This window comes from Schistosoma mansoni, assembly GCF_000237925.1.
Source record: "Schistosoma mansoni, WGS project CABG00000000 data, supercontig 0142, strain Puerto Rico, whole genome shotgun sequence".
Lineage (NCBI taxonomy): Eukaryota > Metazoa > Platyhelminthes > Trematoda > Strigeidida > Schistosomatidae > Schistosoma > Schistosoma mansoni.
The window spans coordinates 66,049-89,498 of record NW_017386042.1 but is presented as its reverse complement, the minus strand read 5'-3'; the positions used below and the strand labels follow the sequence as shown (position 1 = coordinate 89,498).

Sequence of the window (23,450 nt, the reverse complement as noted above, 5' to 3'; positions counted from 1 at the left end):
TGGACAACACAGGATATGAAGATGTAATTGGACGACATGGATTAGCAGAGAGAAATGAAAATGGGGAGAGATTTGCAAACCTATGTGCATTCAAAAAACTAGTTATAGGCGGCACAATATTTCCACACGAACGCATACACAAAGCTACATGGATTTCGCCAGACCACATCACAGAGAACCAGATAGATCACATCTGTATCAACAAAAAATTCCGAAGGTCAATGGAAGATATGAGAACCCGGAGAGGAGCTGACATAGCTTCAGATCACCACCTGGTTGTGGCCAAGATGAAACTGAAGCTAAAGAAACACTGGACAACTGGGGAAACAGCATTACAAAGGTTCAAGACAGCCTTCCTTCGAGATACTGACAAGCTCAACGAATTCAAGATAACTCTCAACAACAGGTCCCAAGCTTTACAGGATCTACTGAAAGAATAAGAAACTACGATGGAGGAAAACTGGAAAGGGATCAAAGAAGCACTAACTTCAACGTGTCAGGAGGTTTTGGGTCCTAAGAAGCATCATCATAAGGAATGGTTCTTTATGGGAACCCTCAACAAGATTCAAGAAAGGAAGAACATGAAGACAGCAATTAACAACAGTCGAACACATGCAGAGAAAGTCAAAGCACAAGCAGACTACGCAGAAGCAAACAAGGAAGTGAAAAGAAGCATTAAAGCCGACAAGCAGAAATACATGACAGAACTAGCAACGACGGCGGAAAAACCCGCAAGGGAAGGGAATATGAAACAACGAAGAAACTGGCAGGGAGATATAGCAAACCGGAGAGACTAGTCAGAGACAAAGAAGGAAAGACAGTCACGCAGATTCAAGAACAGAGGAAAAGACGTGCAGAATACTTCGAGGAACTGCTGAATAGGCCAGCTCCATTGAATCCACCGGACATCGAAGCAACACACACTGACCTTCTTATATCTGTCACTCCACCAACGATCGAAAAAGTCAAGATGACCATCAGATAAATCAAGAGCGGGAAAGCGGCAGGACCTGACAATATACCAGCTGAAGCACTGAAGTCAGACATGAAAGTAACTGCAAACATGCTTCACCTTCTATTCAAGAAGATTTGGGAAGAGGAACAAGTTCTAACGGGCTGGAAAGACGAATACCTCATCAAGATACCAAAGAAAGGAGATCCGAGTAAATGTGAGAATTACAGAGGCACCAGTTTGTTGTCAATAACAGGAAATGTTTTCAACAGAGTGTTGCTGAACCGGATGAAAGACGCAGTAGACGCCCGACTTCAAGATCAACAGGCTGGATTCCGTAAGGATCACTCGTGCACAGGCCAAATTGCGACACTAAGGGTCATCGTCGAACGATCAGTTGAATGGAAATCGTCACTAAACATCAACTTCGTTGACTATGAGATGGCGTTTGACAGTGTGGACCGGAGAACATCATGGAAACTTCTTCGACACTATGAAGTTCCTCAGAAGATTGTCAACATTATCCAGAACTCATACGACGGACTAAAGTGCAAAGTGGTGCATGGAGGACAGCTGACTGATGCATTTCCAAGTAAAGACCGAGGTCAGAAAAGGCTTCTTACTCTCACCCTTCCTCTTTCTTCTGGTGGTCGACTGGATTATGAAAACTTCGACATCTGAAGGGAAGCACGGAATACAATGGACATCTCAGAATCAATTAGACGATCTGGACTTTGCAGATGACCTAGCCCTCCTATCTCATACACACGAACAAATACAGACGAACACAGCAAATGTAGCAGCAGCCTCTGCATCATTAGGCCTCAACATACACAAAGGAAAAAAACAAGATTCTCAAATACAACACGGAGAACACCAACCCAATCACACTTGATGGCAAAACTCTGGAAGAGGTGGAATCATTCACGTACCTGGGAAGCATCATTGATAAACAAGGAGGATCTGATGCAGACATAAAGGCGAGGATTGGCAAAGCAAGGGCAGCATTTCTACAATTGAAGAACATATGGAACTCAAAACAACTCTCAACTAATTTTAAAGTGAGAATCTTCAAAACGAACGTCAAGACAGTCCTACTACACGGAGCTGAAACGTGGAAAACTACTACATCCATCGTCAAGAAGGTACAAGTATTTATAAACCGTTGTCTACGCAAAATACTCAACATTCACTGGCCAGATACTATCAGCAACAGCCTTCTGTGGGAGAGGACAAACCAGCTTCCAGCTGAAGAGGAAATTAGGAAAAGACGTTGGAAGTGGATAGGACATACATTAAGGAAATCAAACTGCATCACGAGACAAGCGCTAACTTGGAATCCGGAAAGGAAGCGGTAAAGAGGAAGGCCAAAGAACACATTACGCCGTGAAATAGAAGCAGATATGAAAAGGATGAATAACAACTGCGAAGGATTGTCCAGGACAGGGTTGGATGGAGAATGCTAATGTGCGGCCTATGCTCCTCCACGAGTGGTAACAGGCGTACGTAAGTAAGGGTTGAAAGTTGTCAGGAAGAAATTGATCCTGCAGGGGGGAATCAGGTCATTTAAAGTGAAATCAATGAACAGAAAAGTAACCGAATGAGTGTAGGTAACAAGTGCTCTTACACAAAAAAATTTGCTTCAGTTAACGGCGAGAGTATCACAAAACATCCACGGTAATGAACAATCATCACTTAACAAAAATACGATGAACAGGGATAAAATGATAAAAATGGAATCAAAGATTCGTAAAGTCAAACCATAAAATACGAGATACATCTCGATTCGTACCACTAAAATTCCCTAGCTACTGATTTCCTCTAGTAAAACTGTTCTACTTCATTAACTACAGTTCTGTGAACGATTATGACATAAAGTTAGCCATACAATTTGAATCGAAAAACAACCCACGATTTCGTTAATCTCCTCCTTATTCTAGCTTTCACAGTGAAATGAGATCACTACAACGCTAATACTGGATTCGTAAGTGTGATTTCTGGAGTCTGAGGGTAACTCGTCAATGAAGTGTTTAACACTCCGAAAGAATATGTCCATCTAATGTACTGCTGGCACGTAAACAGTTTAAGTTGTCTAGACATATTTCTAGATTATTATCAAACATCCAAAATAGATTAAATAAACCTATATCAAGACATCCCCATAGTCAGTTTTCACTGAAATCTAACCCAAAAGTTGGCTTCTAGTTTTGTACCTGCAAATACCCCATTAAAAACGAACGTTTTGTGATAAGAAAAATAGAAGAACCGGTATGTGGCTTGTCTATGATTCTGTAAGAATTCTATAATATGAAAGGCTAGATTATCGAATTGCAAGACAAAACATTTTTGAACCGACTTTAATGATTACACCTCGAAAAAGAAACTTTCTAGTTCAATTTGGTGTCAAACTTCAAATTTTTGATTCAAAGTTAAGAATCCAACAACAGTGAGTAAAGGCAGGTGTTGTTATGATGACTAGCACAGGTGTTAATCTTTTTCACTAATATTTGTTAGAATTTATGTCTTCGTAATCCGGATTATTAAACCAGTATTTGTTGATGAAATTAACTTTTCACTGCTGAATTGTTACCATCACAGCAAGTTAACAGTTAACATATTTCGCCAAATTAATCAAAAAAGGACCAATTAAATATCATGTAACGTGAAACACAACAATTACACCAACTTATTTTTTTTATCCAAAAATACATTAATTTCCCACTGATTGTTTATCCCTTCACAATACTCAACATGGAATTTCTTTGAAATCCCAGTGGGTGCTTTAAAAGGAATGGAAATTAGTTTCCTTTGTGACTACTCATTACCCAGAAGTAACTTATTTTGCTAAATGAAATGAAAAGTGTAAGAGTAATATATGTTTAACAAACCAAACATCTCCCAATCATACGTTTTACAGTGAACCTTTGACAAAACACTTTATTATATCGGCAGAAAATGTTTCACCTGAAAACTCACAAATATGACCTAACTAGAATGCGGAATTCGGTAAAATAGTCGAGGTAATTTATTTAGAACCAGTTTTGTACAAGTACAATCAATTAGTAATCATTTGTAAACAAACTACAAAAGGTAAGTAGAAATAATCAAGACAATAAGTTGTTTAATTTGCAATGATTGGAACCATAAACCGATTTCTGTTACTGCACTGTAATTTATAATGTTTAATTAAACGTCTTTAACCATCAAGTCCAGGCACATTTTAGTTCCTAGATAGTAAATATACATTAATCCTAACAGATTAATGGATTGATTTTGATTAGGTTTGATCTGTGTTCGCATTCCTCCACCCTGACCAAATAGTGACTCATAAATGAGTGATATAACCTCTAATTATCACGACCAATAAAGCCCATGGCCTTAGCAATTGATAACCTCTACTGACTCATACTGTTCATACAACTGCGCAGTACCGTATTGAATCGACTCACAATTGACGACTGCATTCCCCAGCCGTAAGGTACAACTTCTACAAATATGGTGTGTATGGGAGTGTTTTTACGTGATTGCACCAATTAAAACCAGAAATAATCAATCAAGTGTACGCCAACAACCTTACTTATTAATAACACCTCCAAAAATCAGGACTAACTTTACTGTATGGATAAATGGGAATTAAAATTAACAGATAACAACTACAAACCAAGATGAAAGCCGAATTTCAACGGAAAACAATTTGCAAATAAACAAAAATACTACAAAATGAACGCGAGAAAAATACGATTTATTTGTTATTAATCAGAAAGTAATATGTACAGACTATACAGAAATTTTGTTGTATATAAGAAAGCCTTGGAAAATAAAGTAAATGTTCGTGTAGTGTGAACATGAAATGTAATCAGAAATGAGTGAATATCTGAATTCGCTTGATAATTATCTATAGATGTTATAATTATTTTGAATGCAAATATGATTATAAACAATTCAGCTATTATTAACCTAGGACAAGTATAAACAACAAATTAACTTCTGAACATAGATAAAAAGATGCTGAAATGAAATCACAGAAGTGAACAACAGTAGAGCTACAGTATAAACAGCATAAAGCATCCAAGTAGTGATAAAACAGTCTACATAGATAAGGATAATGAAGAATATATATAGTGAGCATGTCAAGGAGAAAATAAGCAAATAGATACATTAACACTGAAGAAACAAGTAAGAAAAAGATTTTGACAATAACAAGAAAAGTAAATACATTACGTGAGTGGATTTTCTAATGGTCAGTAAGTTATGTGCGAACACGCATACGCATACATATAGAAAGACCGTTGGTGAAATAAAACAAATAGTAGTACTAGTAAAATACAAGCTTTACTCCCATAAGGCAGCGACATTCCCATGAAATGTTGAAGCGATTGGACCACCCGCTGTGAACAAACGTGTACCTGAAGGGTCATATTCATGTGTATAAACAGCCAGCATTCGACGTTGGTTGAAAAATGTAGGAAAAGATACAAAATCAGAATGTATATTGCCAAAATAATTCATTCCTAAAAAAATAGGTCCTAAATGTGGGTCACGGATTTGTAAACGTGGTAAACCAAAAGGCATTACTACATGTGTAGAAGGTGTATCAATTTCATTTGATTCACTTGAACTTTGATTATTGCCATTCGGATAACCCACAGTCGTAGTCTCATTGTTTATGTTTGACTGGAGGTCATCAACTGGGAAGTATGATTCGGACAATGGAGAATCATTACCATTCTCTGTAGTGGTATTCTGTTGATGTGTATCACTTCGAAGATTAGCATAAATCGACCTGTCAGACACTGATGCCTCGACAACTGGATAGGTGTTTAAAGCTCCAGCCACTGCCATGCTACGCCGATTACGTAAACTCGACAAACGATGCTGGATTCTGTCTAAACGAACACGTATATTGTTAACAACTTCAGCCCTAAGTTGTGATGAACGAACAGTATTTAGAGACCGTGTCAAAAGAGCTGGATGTGCAGGGGAAGGTGGTGGAGAAGGTGTATTCCAGTTAGAAGAACTTGGAACTACTGCTTGAGGTTGTGAAATCGGTCTGGAAACAGGGGCAACTGAAGGAGAGACAGAAGACGGTACCTCGAATTCGTCACATGTTTGTGGTTTCAACCAACCAGGCCCAACGTCCAACTGTATTGGCAAATGATGATCACTTCTAAGGTCATAAAAGTGCACTTGACCACTGGAAGTGCCATAAGACAGAACTGATCCAGCAAAGTTTAAAGATCGGACACCTGATACATCTAATGGGGGAAGTATACAGCGTGCTGCAGCTCCAACCTTGACTGTAGAACATCGAATGTCAAACAAAAGTACACAATGATGAGTTGCAAGCGCTATGCAATTAGGTTCAGATGGCCAACGTCGAAGAGCTACAGCTTCCTAAAATGAAATTTAAAATAAAAGAACCAACAAATTTTAGTGGTCTGAAGTAAGTGAACTGAAATTAACCATTACTGATAGTTTTTACAATTGAGATAGCTTTTAAAAAAGCATTACAACCCGAAACAAACGATAACAGCAGAAGTAAGGTGAAATGAGGCATAGTTTCGCATTAGGTTTGCTTAGTTTGTTTTCATTATATTTGATTATCACGTCGTTTGGAAGAGAAAAATAAAATTATTTGGTTGAGACAACAGTTGAACGAAGAAAAATCATAACTTGGAAAAATTTAGTAGTCGTATCAGTTGTTGTTGCCCGATTGTTTATATGCTTATCGTTTATCAATGAATGTCTTACATGCATTTTACTTCTACATGAGGTACGAGTCATTCGGAATTAATAGCAATGGTGCTGACAGACTTAATAGTTATTTTGTGTTTAGTGGACACAGTATTATCAATTATTGACTCACACTGTTTTTTGATCTACTTTAATCTTATAGTACTTCTTCCTGTATTCTTTTATTGAATTAAACTGAATCAATGTGAATCATTGAATCGCCAAAATGTAAATACAGTAAAACAGTGCGGTATGCTCTAAAACACGTCTGCTGCTCAGAGCTGTAGAAGATAGGCAACACAAAACTACAGACAAGTGGACATTTGTGATTTGAAAGTGCTTTCAAATTAATTTGGTTGATCTGACTCTTGATGGTGCTTAGAAAGTTCCCGTTTGTGACCAGTAAATATTAAATACACTTGCCAAAGATAAATAAAAGTAAAGATTTCTAAAGCTTATATTGAAGCCTAATAGATTGTTTTTTGGTAGGTGTTATTTATTTATTTATTTAAACACATAGATATTGGTACAAGGAAGCACCAAATACATATGCGCCTAACACATCTCATTCGATTTGTGTGAGGGCTGTGATACTGCCCAGAAGCCCAAACTGAAGTAGGTGGTTTTCTTAGGGGGCCACACCCCGAGTCTTTGACCTAAAGATCTGAACCACAAGGCAGTGGAGTATCGTAAGGAGATGCAGTCCCATGGTAGCCGGTGGCCAACGATTGATTCATACGCCATTTGTTGCTTCAGGATACTGGAGCCCATTTGCACCATTGGTTTGGAATTGTGGTTTTCCAACTCCCCTACGTGGACTCGCAGTGTCCACCAACCCGCTTAAAGCACTGGACATTCGCTTTTCGTCTTCTCGATTTCGTAAACAACACCCGTGGTGTGAAAAGGCAGTGAGTAGGACTTCCCTGGCAGAGGCTATATACGCGTGGCCATGTGAAAGCATTTCGAGAGTGAGAGCGGACTCTCCCCACTCTCGGCCGTACCAGGGCATTTGGGGGCTTTTGGTAGGTGTATTTAATCAACAATCGGTATTTCCAAGTAAGTGAATATATCTTAAAAAGGACAAACATGTATGCTTTTAGTTTTGCAGAAAGTGTATATATGATTATTATGTTCATTTAATGAAGCCACACTCGAAACTAGAAAACAAACTAGTCTAACTTAACAGTTACACTACAAAAGGTGATTAACTGAACACTACTTATGTTATTTTACCGTTATACCGGATAGTGCAAAAGAGTATTGTTCCAGCATGGCTCTCTTCTCTTTAATAGAATTGAAAAAACGTCGAATTTACAAAAGTTTGAGCATCAAAGATCATACATTTAAAGAATGTTGTCAATTTATTATTTGCGTGGCAGCGCAATAACTCAGAATTGCCAGCTGAAACCTATGGAAGCTAGACATTCTATATCTGTACACATTTTCATTCCAAGTCGATTTAGTAAATTTCACACAATAACCGACTTTATTCGATACGATACAACCAGTGTCAGTGGCTTCCATTAAAAACGACTTAAAGTTCTATACATCAACGAGGTTGCTTCTATAACTCACCATTTTTAATAAATTTCACAACCATCTAATTTTATTTTCTCTCAGGATGCAACACGGTCATTTAATGTTCAAGTGAACTGACGTCCAAACAGCATCGCTACTTAATATGCACGTTAATAATAAACATTACGGTAAATTTACAATACAGGCATTAACCAACCTGATAAGCATCTCTCAAAACTAAGGTGTAAATCGGACGTGTCCGTTTATCCAAACCCATTCGAACAGCATCATATAAGTATAGGCGACGCGACATTGATACAACTGCAAGGCTTGTCTGAGTCGGAAGATACTCCAAAGCACGAAAACGATCATTAGGTGTAGATGACATGGCATACGCGATAGGACGTCGGATATGGAATACAGATGAATCTGAAGTGGCATCGGCACTTCGGTATATTCTACTGTCATTGTTAGGGTTTTGTTCAGAAGATGGAATCCGCCATAAAGCTAACGATGAGTCTCGCGAACATGACGCCAAACAGGTATCATCCAACCACCGTAAATCAAAAACCCAATCATTATGGCAATCCTAAAAATTACAGTTAGGGAACAAAAACTAACTTAAACGCCTAGTGTAGGTTAAAAAAAATTAATATTGATTTTTCGTGTAATAAGTGGTCAAAAGGACTTATAAAATAACTACATATGCAAAATTTGAGGACACAATGTTTCAAACCCTTATTTCAAGCAGATACACAGTATGAGTACCATTAAGTACAACATAGTAACTAAGCAAAGGTTCGAATGTCCAGCTTTGAAGTACATAAAGGTATAATCAACAAAACGTGAAAACTATTTGCCACCTTCAACTATTTACCCATAGGAATGTACCGACATGCTGATCGATTTAGGCGACGCACATGCAAATGAAGCAACGAAGAACACTGTGCGGATGCGCACTATTTCTATGTAATTTGAACTATTCTGGTTTGTAAAGACCTCTGAGTCTCTAGTTAGAAAGGTCAGATTTCCTTAGTAGGTTCATAAAATGGATCAGTCAGTCAGCTACAACGTAGGACCAGGCACATATATGCGTCGTTCCAGGTTGTCATACCACGTTAGCACAACAAAATGAACACCGAATTCATAGTAGTTAATTTAATGGTCTTAATATATAAAAGAAAGGTTGTATATAAGGATATGAAGTAATTTTAATCTCATAGTTTAAGGGAAAACAAAGAGTGTATACACCTACGCCATTGTGATCGATTCTCAGCCATGTCACAGTCTCCAACCATTAGTTACGATAGTCGCGCGGACCCCAACCAAGTAGTCTGCATCTACCAACATTGCTTAGACTAGAAGTTAGTGACTTTAAGCACTGATGCCACGTTTTGGTTTGACCATCCCTAACTCTTTTCCAACCATCCCCAATACTAGTCAGCATAGCACGTCATGGTAATCGGTATTCAAGCATATGTGACATGTGGCCCAATCATCTCAGTCAATGAAGATTCATTACCTCATCAACTGATTTACCATCATTCCCTAATACCCTGTTTATAACCTCACTATTACTTACCCGGTGATCCCAGTAGATGCGAGCAATATTTCTAAGACATCTGTGATCAAAGACTAGTAACTTACGAGTATCTTCTACTCTTAATGGCCATGTTTCACAGTCGTAAAGTAGAACAGAGCGAACTGCTGCGTAGTATACTCGTCCCTTAATTGATAGACGGATAACTCGCCTTCGCCATAGGTGATGTAAGTTGAAAAAAGCCAAAAGAGCTTCCTGAATCCGTGTAGAGACTTCGTCATAAACCAACCCATTAGGTCTGATCAGACTTCCAAGATAAGTGAAGTTGTCGACGCGTTCGACTACTTCACTCCCTATCCTTCATAAAATGGATAAACGCATTGTGTTTATGTTGAGACCTTTAACATGCAGCAACCGTTGATGGCGGAGACGTAATGGTAGATTCGCTCGACTTCCAACCACTCCTATTTCAGCTAGTTTTTTCTCGGCAGCAGGATATTAATGACTAGCCCTCATACATAAAGCGTGTCTCTAGGTTGAGTACAAGAACCCGTTGATCAATAAATGCAATAGATTTTTTAGAAAAATTCAAATGGATAGAGAATGAGTCACCCTCATCTTAACTGATTTCCGGCCACGTAATCTGACGTTTATCACTACCAGCTTGTTACGGTGAAGACAGCTTAGTAAGTCTGCATCTAGTTTAAAGTGACCAGAATTCATCAATGTGAACTCATATCTAATCATATCACTGTTCAGAACAAGAGATCTATTGGAGTATAAAGTTTATGAGATCTAACCATACCGTGCTTTGACTTACGCAAAGTAAACAGTGAGGAGAAAATTCCGACAATCTATAGACTCCGATATGATTGACATTATCTCCCCCTGTAGCTACGAAAGTTTTCGATGTATTGAGTTGTATGGAATGAATGCCACAAGCACAAGGGTTAATTTGATTTGCGGATCTAAAATATTGATACATTAAGAATATAATTTCCATACGGAGTAGCTGATTTTATCAAAGGAATGTTAAAGCTTTCATTTGAGGTGCAGTCATATAGAACTAAATTGTTACATTTTGTACCATAGACAACATGGTTATTGGTAATCCACTGGCAAGCGAAGATTTTATTTCTATGGCCAGGATTCAGACTGCGTCTTTGCCACACGAATGGGAATTTAGATGAAGACTCAGGTATCTGACCCGTACCAATGTACTGACTCGTGCCTAATTCACGAGAACGCAGTAACTTTATGATTGGTTTGAGTTTCTAAAGTAGAGACCGACTGCTGGTGAATCTAAAAACCTTACCTGTCCATTAAAAGCCTTACGTTTAGTAGGAGGTACCATATAAAATCTTTGAACTTATCACGGGAATACAAGCAAGTTGTGATTAGCGCCCGAATTGGTTAACTAAACGCCTCAAGGTCGTATAATCAGACCAACTTTAAAGACTGATGTAGGAATCTGTTTAAATTCAGTTTTACCACTAACTTTGTGGTGAGTTAGTGCGAACTCATTAGCTTTTCTGTGTTTGCTCCTCAGCAATTCTTAACTGTTAAAAAGATTGGTAAGTTTTTATTGAATTTCACCCATGTGTTTGTGTGTTCATTCGTGTTCTACTTTGAAGTAATCTCGGGTGCAATTTAGTGCTGATGCATATAGGGTCAGTGAAATGTCACTGAGATCTAGCCAAATCATCCATTAGGTTGAACCACTTCTATGTTGGACGACAGACCACTGAGCGTTGAACATAACCAAATTCAATGATGACCAACGTTCAGTAATTAATCTAACACTATGGACTGGGCCACGAAGCAGAGATTGCATTTTGCTCTTCCAACCTATTCTTATTATCAAATTTCTTTCGTAACGTCATTTGTTTCATACGATCATCAAAGTGACCACAGTACTCCGATACCAAAGAAGGATAATCCACAATAGATATTAGCCTCGAGATGTGACTTCGATGAAAGTTGAGTCACACTACTCCTGTCCAACTTAAGAGATCAAATGTGTTAAGGAAATCTGAAAGACTCAGATGGATTGAACAGTTGTGGCAAACACGTTTGTGTCATTTTAACTGCTTAACACCTACTATTTCGGAAGATAAGAGAACTGACCTGTTGCTGGTATCTCATACTTTTGCGACCTCCATGTATATTCAAATATACGTTTTTATAGTCAGAAAGCTGTTAACCATGGATGTTTAAGCACTGGAAGAGAGGGACGGAAGGATGGTGAACTAGATCTTCATATATTTATTGGACTCTGAGTCAAACTTCCTCCAAACGTGCGGATTAATATATATTTTCAAGAGCCTTATAATCGTTGGCTTTTAATGGCACAAAATACACGTTCATCAGTCCAATATGGAATAGGTTGGGTAGATATGGCGTTTAGTTTTGCGTAGAGTTCTTTAGCGAAAAATTTAGCAACACCTTTGTGAGTCTATTTACTGGTAATGAATCTGAATGCAGAATGTTTAATGAGTGTGACGTGCTTGTTCTTGTTGGGTTATTACAATATTTGTTGTTGCCCTTCACGAGTTTTGTTAAACGAACCTGACAGTCCTTTCTGTCCTTCACGACTTTTCCGGAACACTTAATGAGTCGTTTACTATACAATCTGTGGCCCAATTCAAATGATCTTGTAATCACAGCTGGAGGATCTGATGTGTGGCTGATATGTATGGATGACTTAGTTGATCGACTGTAGGAACGTTTCCCTATATTCAGTCATTCATCTGTGCCGAAAGAGTCGTATTCATTCAGTCAATATAATTTTCAAGATCAACCTTGATATCATCTTAGTCAGTTTAACGTAGGTTTTGTAAAGTGCAACCTTAACATCTACATTATTTAGTTTGCAGTTATAAAGCAGCCTGAAATCACTATGGTAAAACCCGTCGTTGTACACATCACTGGCCACTCAAGCTTCACACAAGTAAGTAACTTAATATTTTCTGAGTATTACCTCTCTGAATTGGAGGATTTTTAATCTTAATCCAATTTCATTTGTATATAGACAGTGAATGTGAAAGTTGATCGTAGATTCCCAAATGTGTGATGATGAGATAACCCTAAGTTTAACTGTACGATTTAGAGACTTCGATAGAAATATTAATAGTGTATAATATATACATGGAATCCTGAGAATAAAACTGGTAATAGTATATGGTCTATAAGTACAGTGGAAGAATCACTAAATCTCATACACATAGTTCCCCTTATCTTCTTGAAGAAAACAAGAACAAAGATCTTAGCGGAATAGCACGAATTCGTTTTATTTTGTCTGGTCCTCGCCACTTCTTACAACCTGGGATGTCTAAAAACATAATCACAAAATATATTTATTTCACTCTAATGATAGAGTTTAACTGGAAGTTGCTTTAAAGATACATCGGTATAGTATAGCAAGGGTGTGAACAAATTTTATAAACTGAATTGAATATCTTAAATATGTACCCATACATAAAAGACATTTTACAACATTAACTCTAATAGGGATCCCAAAGCCTACAAACAAGTTGTTACGTAATGAGTAAACGCTGATAAGATTAAAAATGAGAAGAGCTCGGGTGATAAAATAAGACCACTTGTCCAGAAGACCGTCGAAACAAAAATACATAGTGATGTAATCAAGTGAAAGAGTTTTAAGAAATTTTCATGATGCAACGAAGACATATTTGTCACCAAGACAAGGGAATATTAATAACCATCTCCTTTGGAACACACAATCAGGGTTTTGAAGACTGATAGCAACGGATTCAGCAAACGTTAGAACACTGGGTCTGAGATACGTACTAATCATTCTGAAAGACTACAAGGCATCGGACTGATGTCTTAAACCCAAGAGATGTTTAGTGATTGCGCTGTTTAAAATCGTCCCTTCGTAAAAACATAGTCTACCTCGGTATTAGTACTACCATAATAATAGACCTGACCCCAAGATTGTGGGTTTATCATGATGTGATCAAATAATCTATACGATTTCACATGGAGGTCACACTGACTCGTCCTGCAGTAGCGATCAGCAATGTAACGTCTAGAATTTCTGAAGAACACATTTGAGTTAGGAATAGAGTAATATATTTTATACAAAAACCAAGAGGTTATACAGGATAACCGCACCTGCATAACCAAGCCTTGACATGTCGATTGATTGTGGCCACGTTCACCGTTGTGAACCTGCTCTTAGTGTTAGATTAGACGTCTAACTTCTGCATTAAAAGGCTGGATTCCTCAAGGATCGATCGTGCCCAGACCAGATCGCAACATTACAGATCATTGTGAAACAATCAATTGAATGGAATTCATCACTCCACATCAACTCCATCGACTACGAGTAAGCATTTGATAGCGTGGACAGAACAACACTATGGAGGCTTCTTCGACACTACGGCGTGCCTGAGAAGATAGTCAATATCATACGGAACTCCTATGATGGATTAAACCGCAAAATCGTCCACGGAGGTCAGCTCACCGACTCGTTTGAAGTAAAGACCGGTTTCATGCAAAATTGCTTACTCTCACCCTTTCTCTTTCTCCTGGTGAGCGACTGGATCATGAAGACGTCAACATCTGGAGGAAAGCATGGGATACAGTGGACAGGCAGGATGCAGCTTGACGACTTAGACTTCGCAGATGATCTGGCTCCTCTATCACAAACGCAACAACAAATGCAGGAGAAAACAACCAGTGTGGCAGCAGCCTCAGCAGTAGGTCTCAATATACACAAAGGGAAAAGCAAGACTCTCCGATACAATACAATATGCACCAATCAATTACACTTGACGGAGAAGCTTTGGAGGATGTGGAAACCTTTACATATCTGGGCAGCATCATTGATGAACACGGTGGATCAGATGCAGATGTGAAGGTGAGAATCGGCGAAGCAAGAGCAGCATACCTACAACTGAAGAACATCTGAAACTAAAAACAACTGTCAACCAACACCAAAGTTAGAATTTTCAATACAAATGTCAAGACAGTTCTACTGTATGGGGCGGAGACGTGGAAAACTACGAAAGCCATCATCCAGAAGATACAAGTGTTTATTAACAGCTGTCTACGCAAAATACTTCGGATCCGTTGGCCAGACACTATCAGCAACAAGTTACTGTGGGAGACAACAAACCAGATTCCAGTGGAGGAAGAAATCAAGAAGAAGCGTTGGAAGTGGATTGGGCACACTTTGAGGAAGTCATCCAGTTGTGTCACAAGACAAACCCTCACATGGAATCCTGAAGGTCAAAGGAAAAGAGGAAGACCAAAGAAGACACTGGGCGGAGAAACGGAAACAGACATGAGAAGAATGGACAACAACTGGATGGAGCTAGAAGGAAGGCCCAGGACAGAGTGGGTTGGAGAATACTGGTCAGCAGCCTATACTCCATTGTGGGTAACAGGCGTAAGTAGCGTTATATAATGAATGTAAACCTCCTCAGTAATCATACGCTCAGCTTCACAAATCGTGCGGTTATGAACCAGCACTACCACACATTCTCTTGTTACAGGGCTTTATGGAACATATTCAAAAATATGTCCTCCTTTCTGTTCTGTCAGTGTAGCTGCTTTGGCAGGTACACGTAAGACTAGATACGCAGTTGGCGGTAACATTAAAGGGATGTTTGTCGACCCGTGATTGGGTCAGTGAACATGTTTTATATACAATTAACGGTTTGGCTACCGTGTAAGTTTACGCTAATACTGTGTTCAACCTCCTGTTGATTGTAGCTAGTACAGCCAAGGAACTGTTGCTTTTTTAAACCCGATCGAATAGGTAGCTATAACTTCAACACAGTCGGTTAGATCGAAAAGTAAGACCTCCCATGGAAGTAATCACATTCTTGGCTATGAACGCCAAAGTTTAGTCTCATTGCAAGTCACACAGAAGCGACATGTTTCTAACTTGCAAGATAATCGCTAGAAAATTTTGTGAATATGTCTTCACGGTGAGCCATTCAAATTAGTATAAAGTCTGTCGCTTAATGATCTCCATCATATACCTACACTCATGTTGTTGTTTATCATGGAATATAGAAAACCAAGTGTATCTTCACACATACAACGTTTTGATAATAAGTTATTTGTAATGGTAACTAGACCTCCAACATACCGGCTCCGTAGAAATCGCACTGGCAGATGTAGATATGATGGATTTTGTTTTATACTCCCACGCTAGTCGTTTCGTCGTTCGGATAGACTTAAACCTCGGGGAGGTGAGCAGCCTTCATCTTGCTGGTCATTTCGCATCGGCTAGTGGGCTTAGTTATTAACCATTGTAAGTGGGAACTTTCAATAAACTGCGTGTGTTGCTCTGCATATCAAGTTGTTCAAAGGGTCATAATTCAGTTTGGTCGATCAGTCGAATTCATACCCAATCCATCAGTTCACTAACGTGTAATTTCTGCCGGTTTATATTGATACAGCATAGTATTTCAAAACATATCTAATTACCACCGAACTAAACACGATGAGGATAACCTAAAAATGACTGTAAAAGAAATCTTGGATAAATTAATTACGGGAAGGGACTCAGAAAGGCTACCATGCCTTTATACACTCCGAATTTAGTGAAGTAACTCCGATAGAGCATTTGTTTACCCTCCAGGATTCATAAGTCTTCACAATGATCACTACGTGTGCGCGTCAAAGTCAAACGGCAACCTGCCGTTTGAATAAAAACACTGTGGCTTATATTAATCGGGCATTACGTTTCCTCTCTTTTCTGTTGAATGGAGCAATGTTTGTGTATTTACGTAGTTTGACTCGGTATTCCACCTGCTCAATCTTCAGTGTAATAAACGATAGGGCCAAAACCTTAAAGCTTTGTGACCTCAGTGTTTAACAAGAAGGTGAACATTAGTGTAACAGATGTTTCCAGTTCATCAGATATCTGAGCGCTACAACATCATAAAGGGAAACTGGGCAATTTTCTAAATACAGATGTAGAGCTCCAATCCGATACCGCTTTTTGGCGGAGGGTTATCTTTTATACCTTAGGGTGTGACTAAAGATGAAAACTCTAGCCGTACGATATTTGCAGACAAGAAACTGAATTAGACGCCAAGTGAGTATTCTCCCCTTGCTTCCAACCGAAATAGGGATGAGTATAGTTTACTACACGATATTTTATGAACAACAATGTCGTTCACTGAGAGCATGGTGTGTGGATGCCGTCTGTGTCGCATGACTTTCCGCTACAAAGACTTTTCGTCGGTTACTGTTGTAGATTACTGAACTGTAACCTTAGCGATAAGGAAATCTCGAATGTGTAAAAATGATCCATCTAGGGTTTTGCATTGCGTTGCTCTGTAACGCCAGAACTTATTTCGCGAATAGATGCAACTGTTTTGTTTAGTTTGCTTGTGACTAGATGAGGGTGATAAAAAAACTAGGTACTAGACTGCTTACCGACTGCGAAAACGCGAGAAAAGCGTCAGCATCGATACGGGTTTGAATCCGTAATAATCTAATGAAGTGATTCTAAATTAAGTTTAGAACTTAGATAAAACATTTAAGAATCAAATTTCGAAGTAAGTGGTATGAAATGAACTTGTTTTTAAAACTGCTTTAAAAACAACGTGAAATATTTGCCTGCATAGTGAGTGCATTGGCCATTTACCACACCCGCCATACTTTGACTATCTGTCAACGGGTCCGTAATGTAGTCTGGGTTTCTCTACAATTCTGTTGGATTTTCTCAATTGTTCAACGGTCTGATTTTTATTTTGTTTATCTTTCTGAAATTCAAAATAGTCTAAGGGTCACTAATACAAGGGAGTCATTAGAATTAAAAGTAGAATTATCTATCTGAAGTTTTTTAGTTTTCTACAGAATCAGGATTAATTAGAGAATGATCAAAACCAAAATTGGAATCACCCCCTTCATTAACCTTCAATTGGTCTACATGTCTGCTGTGGGCTGAATGGTCGTCCAAATCAAGGATCTTTACCATCTTACCACCTGTTCTGTGGATTATAATCCCCGTAAATGGTTGGTAGTCACTCTTGTAATACCGCAATTCTGACGATATTTTGTTCACTAAATGAGTTTGTAACATGCAAGATTTAAAGAGTTTAGCCGAACTGTCGTGAGTTCTGGAATTTTTTGCATTACGATGTTGAGGTAGATCATCGATGCATCTTTCTATCTCTTCTGGATTGCTTGAAATCATTGGTGTGACAGCACTCTTCGAAGTTCGAGTGGAATTTTCGGCTAAACTCTGAGACTAAGGATATTTTAGGGCTGTAACTAGATGACGACATCCAATATCAGCAAGCCAACTATTGAACTTTTCTTGCTGTGAAATGAGTTCCGTTATCCGGCACTAATACATTGTATGTTCTTTCACGACTAAGTATCTTCTTCTTTCCTCTTTGAGTAAATTTTCCGCCGGGACTGTTCGTGGGCACCACTTGTGGTCTTTCGGAAAATGAACCAATATTGATTTAACCATAATACAAGCTTGATGACGGTCAACAATAATCCACATAAATACGTTGCCACGATTCATAAGATGTAAGTCAAGAATTCCTTGTGGGTCTATTATATGGTAACTTATGTAAACAGGCAGAAAATTTGCGATTTTAAACTTAATCCAGAGTCAATTTGACAAGCAGGTGACTTCTTTTTTACAACCTTTAGAAAAACAGAATGAGGGTCGTGTAGTACTGTAAATTGAAGTGTAGGAGGAACGATAACTCTATCATCAAATTACTAAAGCCTGTATGGCGTTTTTATGTGCCTCCTCTCTCCTTGTAAAACTCAGGGAACCTACGGCCGTACTGAATTCTCCGACGTATTTTCACCGCTTTCATACGTGTGGGTGTTTCACAAGTTTTGCTTCACTCACAGGTAATGGTTGAACCGGCATACAATCACCTTCGTTAAGTGGTCTGTCAAACTCTGAAATCCGTGATAGAAAATCTGCTCACTCACTGCTTAGTGGTGAAATCATCAGCACTCAACTCTGAATTCGATCGCAAGACCATAGCTGCGAATAACTGGTAAAGTGACTTGATTGGATGATAAGTAGACTTCGAATACCAATGACCAGCTACAATGTAGAATTTTACGCCAGGTAAGTGTTTGTGCAATTTTTTACTGTTCATACCCCATCTAAAGCCTCCTTTACAGTCTGAGAATATCCCTGTTCACTCTTGCTTAATCGCCTCAAAATGAAAACAACATGTTTCTCATTATATTAAATGGGATTATTAAATGAGATGCACCTGTAGTATCGATAAAATTTTCAGTCTGCGAAAACAGTGTGAAGAAAGCCTCATCATTTATGACCGTAGAGTTTCCCTCAGTATACAATCATGTCTTTATTGCCTAAAAACTCTATGCTATAACCAAAGTCGAAAAGGGGAGATAACACTTTTTAAAGCCAAAAATAATTCTTGAATAAAACTGAAGAGCATCAACCCACGGTCTTAGTGTTGAGATGTTCTTTGGTGAAGGTGCTCAGATTCAAATAGCTTGGAGAATCATACCAAGTTTGAAACACTTAGCGTCTACAGCTTAGTCTAAGCAGTCGATAGAAATAAATTGAAACTGACACTCGAAAGCATTTACAACCATATTTGTCGTAGAAACGATTAGATGACTTTAAAACCTGCTCAAATTTGCAACCGAAATATGTATTAAAATGTTATTACATATCATAATCAATGAAGTTTAGTTAGAAACGACTTAATAAACAAGTGGGATCAACATATTTAACAAAATAGCTTAGATTGTTCAGTTGAAAAAGGAGATGTGGTTAAAAATGTAAATAATATTGATGAAAAAAACAAATAAAAACAAACTACCAACAAACAAATCCTAATCAAGGCACTTATCCGACACAAAATGAAAGTTAACGTCTTGAGTGAATTTAGCGAGATTTATTTTACTTACATTTACGAACCATAGTGTAGATATAATGTAATTGATATGCGTTAAAGTAATATAACTATCATACTATGGTAACGATAGGTGTACGACACTTTCTTCCTGTATGCAAAGGTCAAGTAGAAAGTGTTCGATGGCAATAGTCTCTGTGAAACAAAGTCAAAGTAGTGTACATTGTCTGTTAATTATTTTGAACTTTTTCGGGACACCAACGTTGTGTACACTACCTATCAAATATTTAGTAATCACACACATGGAAACTTTACTTCCATTCGGATACAACATACAGGGAATATGTTCCGCAAACCTTGTAGATATCCTTCTTTCAGTCCTTCCTATGCAATTGCTTCCGTGAGTACACATAGATTTTTAAATGCATTTGAAGACGACATCAGAACTTTATTGATCCACTTTTGATTGATTTAGGAAACATTAGGTGTTACAAACCCAAAATAATTGAGCTTCAGGTAAGATTATACTTAGCGCCTTTGAATACGAGCCGGATGCAGATAGGTTTTCTGTCGCAATTTATATATGACCAAAGTAGCATCTAGCCTGAAAGAACTTTGTGTATCAGAGGAGCATACATAGTAGCATAAGTGGGGGAGCTGGAATAAAGAATAACAAGAGAAAAGTTAGGTTGAAGATCCGTCAAGCCCAATTCAAGCATTTAAACTTAGGAAATCAATAGATGATGGTCAGCAATAACTCAAGCTTCAAATAAAAACAATCTTGTGACTGAAACCAAAAGCAGATAGTTTAACGCGCCACATAACACTCCTCCTGCTCCTCTTTAAAAAGCCGACTGAAAATTAGGACTTTAGTAAGACAAAGGAACTTATGTAAGCGCCCTGCCTGCAGTTGATCTTTCGTGCCGGCATGTACTCATCGTTATACTGACAAATGAACTAGACCAGTAGTTAAAAGGTCTTTATTTAGATAATGAGACAGCATACGGTGGAGTGCGAGGTTACCTGTCTAAATACACGAAAGTTTTCAACAGTCAATAACAGACAGTAGGCAATATAAAACCTATACAAAAAGAGGAATTGAATGAATACTTTACTTCTACTGTTTTGGCATGCACTTTGATGTATAAGGTCAACTTTTGAATAATCAACCCAAGTTGTTACAAATCCCATTACCAAATACTTGAAGCTGTACCAAAGCAACGAGAAGTGAGCACAAGGGAACCAGTCAGTTTGTGCAAGCTCATGATAAATATCTTGGATATCGGAATTTGGATTCACTACCGATTTGTTCTTTGTGTTTCTTGAAGTTGGGTTTAGAAATTTCGAACTCCTAATATCTGAAAATCATCTGATGTGAAATGGGTCTGAACGAGCAGTTGGGCTGCTTTAGTGCTCAGTACATGGTTCATAACATACGGTATACAAACCAGGAGGGGGAACGACAAGATACATTAGTAACCAATTCAGAGCCGCAACAGCACACAGTACACAATTAACTGAGGTAGCGTTTGCATACTAGTGTTGCTTCATTGTAGATTGCACTGAGTACTAGCTTCCCTTAGAGGTTCCAACATCCAAACAGGTGAGACAACGCAGTCGGTAGTAAAGCTATTACACTTGGATTTGACCAACCACTATTAGCCGAAAGCTTCTCCACATTATCCATAAGTTTCAACAGACAGGATTCCACTCTTACATGGTGATTCCACAAGCAGCTTGTCGTGGCCATTCGAAGGCCGGTAATGGCTGAACACACAGGTGGCATCACGGCGTGGAAAAGGGAGGGAAAGCCATTAGATTTAGTTTATTTGTTGACAAGTAACCAGCTTCTGGTTGAAGATGCCTATGTCCACGCACCAATAGGGAGTAGAGACCATAGTGAAGTAATGTTTACCGTGGTCACACTAAACATTTAGGAGGGTAAATAATGTCCCTTGCCTTATGCGCACAAAAGCAGCCTACACGATGACGGGGAATCATCTTTAGTACACCCCAATGTGGCGAATGACGGAGGCTTAAATTGGATGACCACTGGAAGTTAATGAAAGGCATCATTTGGAATGCAACCCAATGCAGTATAGTTACATACCCAGAAAACAAAAATCCTGGATTAATCCAGGCATTGAACGCTTGCTGCAGGTCAAGGGGAGAATATGATGCAGATGGAAAGTTGCATCACAACATTCTGGTCACAGCTCTTACTTGGCACCAAGAAACAGATGGAACACAAAATATCGCAGTGATAGGTTTGCCCAGGAAAGGCTAGCAGCCAAAATGCAAGCTAACATCGAATATCTCTACAGATTCACGACCAGGAGAAAACCCACAAACTGGGGAGTCTGTGCCCGTAAAGGGTCAAACGGCAAAGATCTCGCTAGATTAGAGATGCCAGATATCTTCGCTCCTAACTTCATGGACCAACTAAACCAAGAGCATGCAAACGTCAAGCACCTCTCAACTCTGGTGTCAGGTGAAGGCCTGTGTGATATCGAAGAAACTCCCGGGTTAGTATGAGTGAAACCGAAATCCCTGAGTCCAGAAAAGTCACCAGAATGTGATAACATCTGACCGATGATCTTGAAACAGTGCGCAGAAGCCATCATCATACTCATTATACCCACATCAACTCCCAAGATGATGGAAGCAGACCACTCTGGCCTCAACTATTCCTCCATGAATATTGTGTGCTCTGCTTTTCGTCCTTCCTTTTCCTTACACCTTTTTCAGCCTCCTGCAGATACTCCACCGAAAACAGATATGGCACAGGTGACTTCGTCCTACACCGTTATTAAAGCCTCAGATATTCCGGAGGGATATAAGTTCGAAACTTCTAAAAGCCCCCAACTTCACATGTATCTATTCTCGACCATCAGTTGTATGTTGCAACGCTACCTCCATAAAGTGCGCCAAGTGTGATATTGATATGTTTCTTACGAAATCCATTTACATTCATATCTTATGAAATATCAACCCAGCTGAGTAATTTTCAACAGTAAAAATTGTAACTTCTTTAACAATTTGATCTTGCCTGTAAACCGACATGCCTCATGTAACAATCTGTTATTTGAGAATAAATTATTATTATTATTATTCAAAGTAGGAGGTGGAAAAGTCCCGGCCTGTTGTATATCAGTCATATTATCCTAAATACCATCGAAGGTAATGGAAGGACTGGCCAATGAACAAATGAGGAAATACATGGATAGAGACGACATCCTCCATGAACTGCGACACAGGTTAAGAGAGGTAGGTCCTGTGAGTCTAGTCTACTCATAAGACGGGAAAGCTGGGGGATCAACTGTTCACGTGATATTTTTTGATTTTGCGAAAGTCTTTGACACAGTACCTCATGTGCCTTTCATAGCAAAGAGCACTAAGCTTAGTTTCAAGGACCCTCGTCTGTCATTGTTACGAAACAACCTAGATAGCAAGATTTCCAGTACCAGGACGAGTTGGAAGGTCCTATCCCTAGAAATTTCACAAAAAACAATCCTAAGTCCTATCTTGTTCTTGATCTATATTAACAACCTGTTGGGTAAAATTACCTTACCAACGCTAATCTGTGCAGATGATGAAAAGATCTAGAGGTCCATAAAAGGCGTAAAGGATTTGCTTGAGATTAGAAAGGACCCCACAGTAGAGGAATGGGCAGTAGACAATGGTTTAGAACTTAACCTGTTGAAATATCACGCCATGAACATTCTTCCTCTTTTGACACAAAGCATTTACACTTTCCGTCCAGACCATCTACCGGTTGTCTCTTCTGAGCTTGTTCTCGGGCTTGTAACCGCGGAGAACTAGGACATGAGCTTGAACTACAAAATGACAT

The 23,450-nt window shown here is 38.7% G+C and overlaps 2 protein-coding genes across 2 annotated transcripts; both read right to left on the bottom strand.

Moving 5' to 3' along the window:
* Positions 1-5,284: 5,284 nt before the first annotated feature.
* Positions 5,285-11,097, bottom strand: Smp_158700 (hypothetical protein; the record flags this gene model as incomplete). Its single annotated transcript, XM_018799820.1, has 5 exons — positions 5,285-6,346; positions 8,421-8,792; positions 10,564-10,711; positions 10,749-11,017; positions 11,059-11,097. The coding sequence occupies 5 exons, from the start codon at positions 11,095-11,097 to the stop codon at positions 5,285-5,287; spliced, it is 1,890 nt and encodes a 629-aa protein (XP_018646552.1).
* A 6,477-nt stretch (positions 11,098-17,574) lies between these two features.
* On the bottom strand, positions 17,575-23,450 carry Smp_158710 (hypothetical protein; the record flags this gene model as incomplete). Its single annotated transcript, XM_018799808.1, has 3 exons — positions 17,575-17,976; positions 18,574-18,659; positions 23,297-23,450. 3 exons carry the CDS (start codon positions 23,448-23,450, stop codon positions 17,575-17,577), a joined length of 642 nt encoding a protein of 213 aa, XP_018646551.1.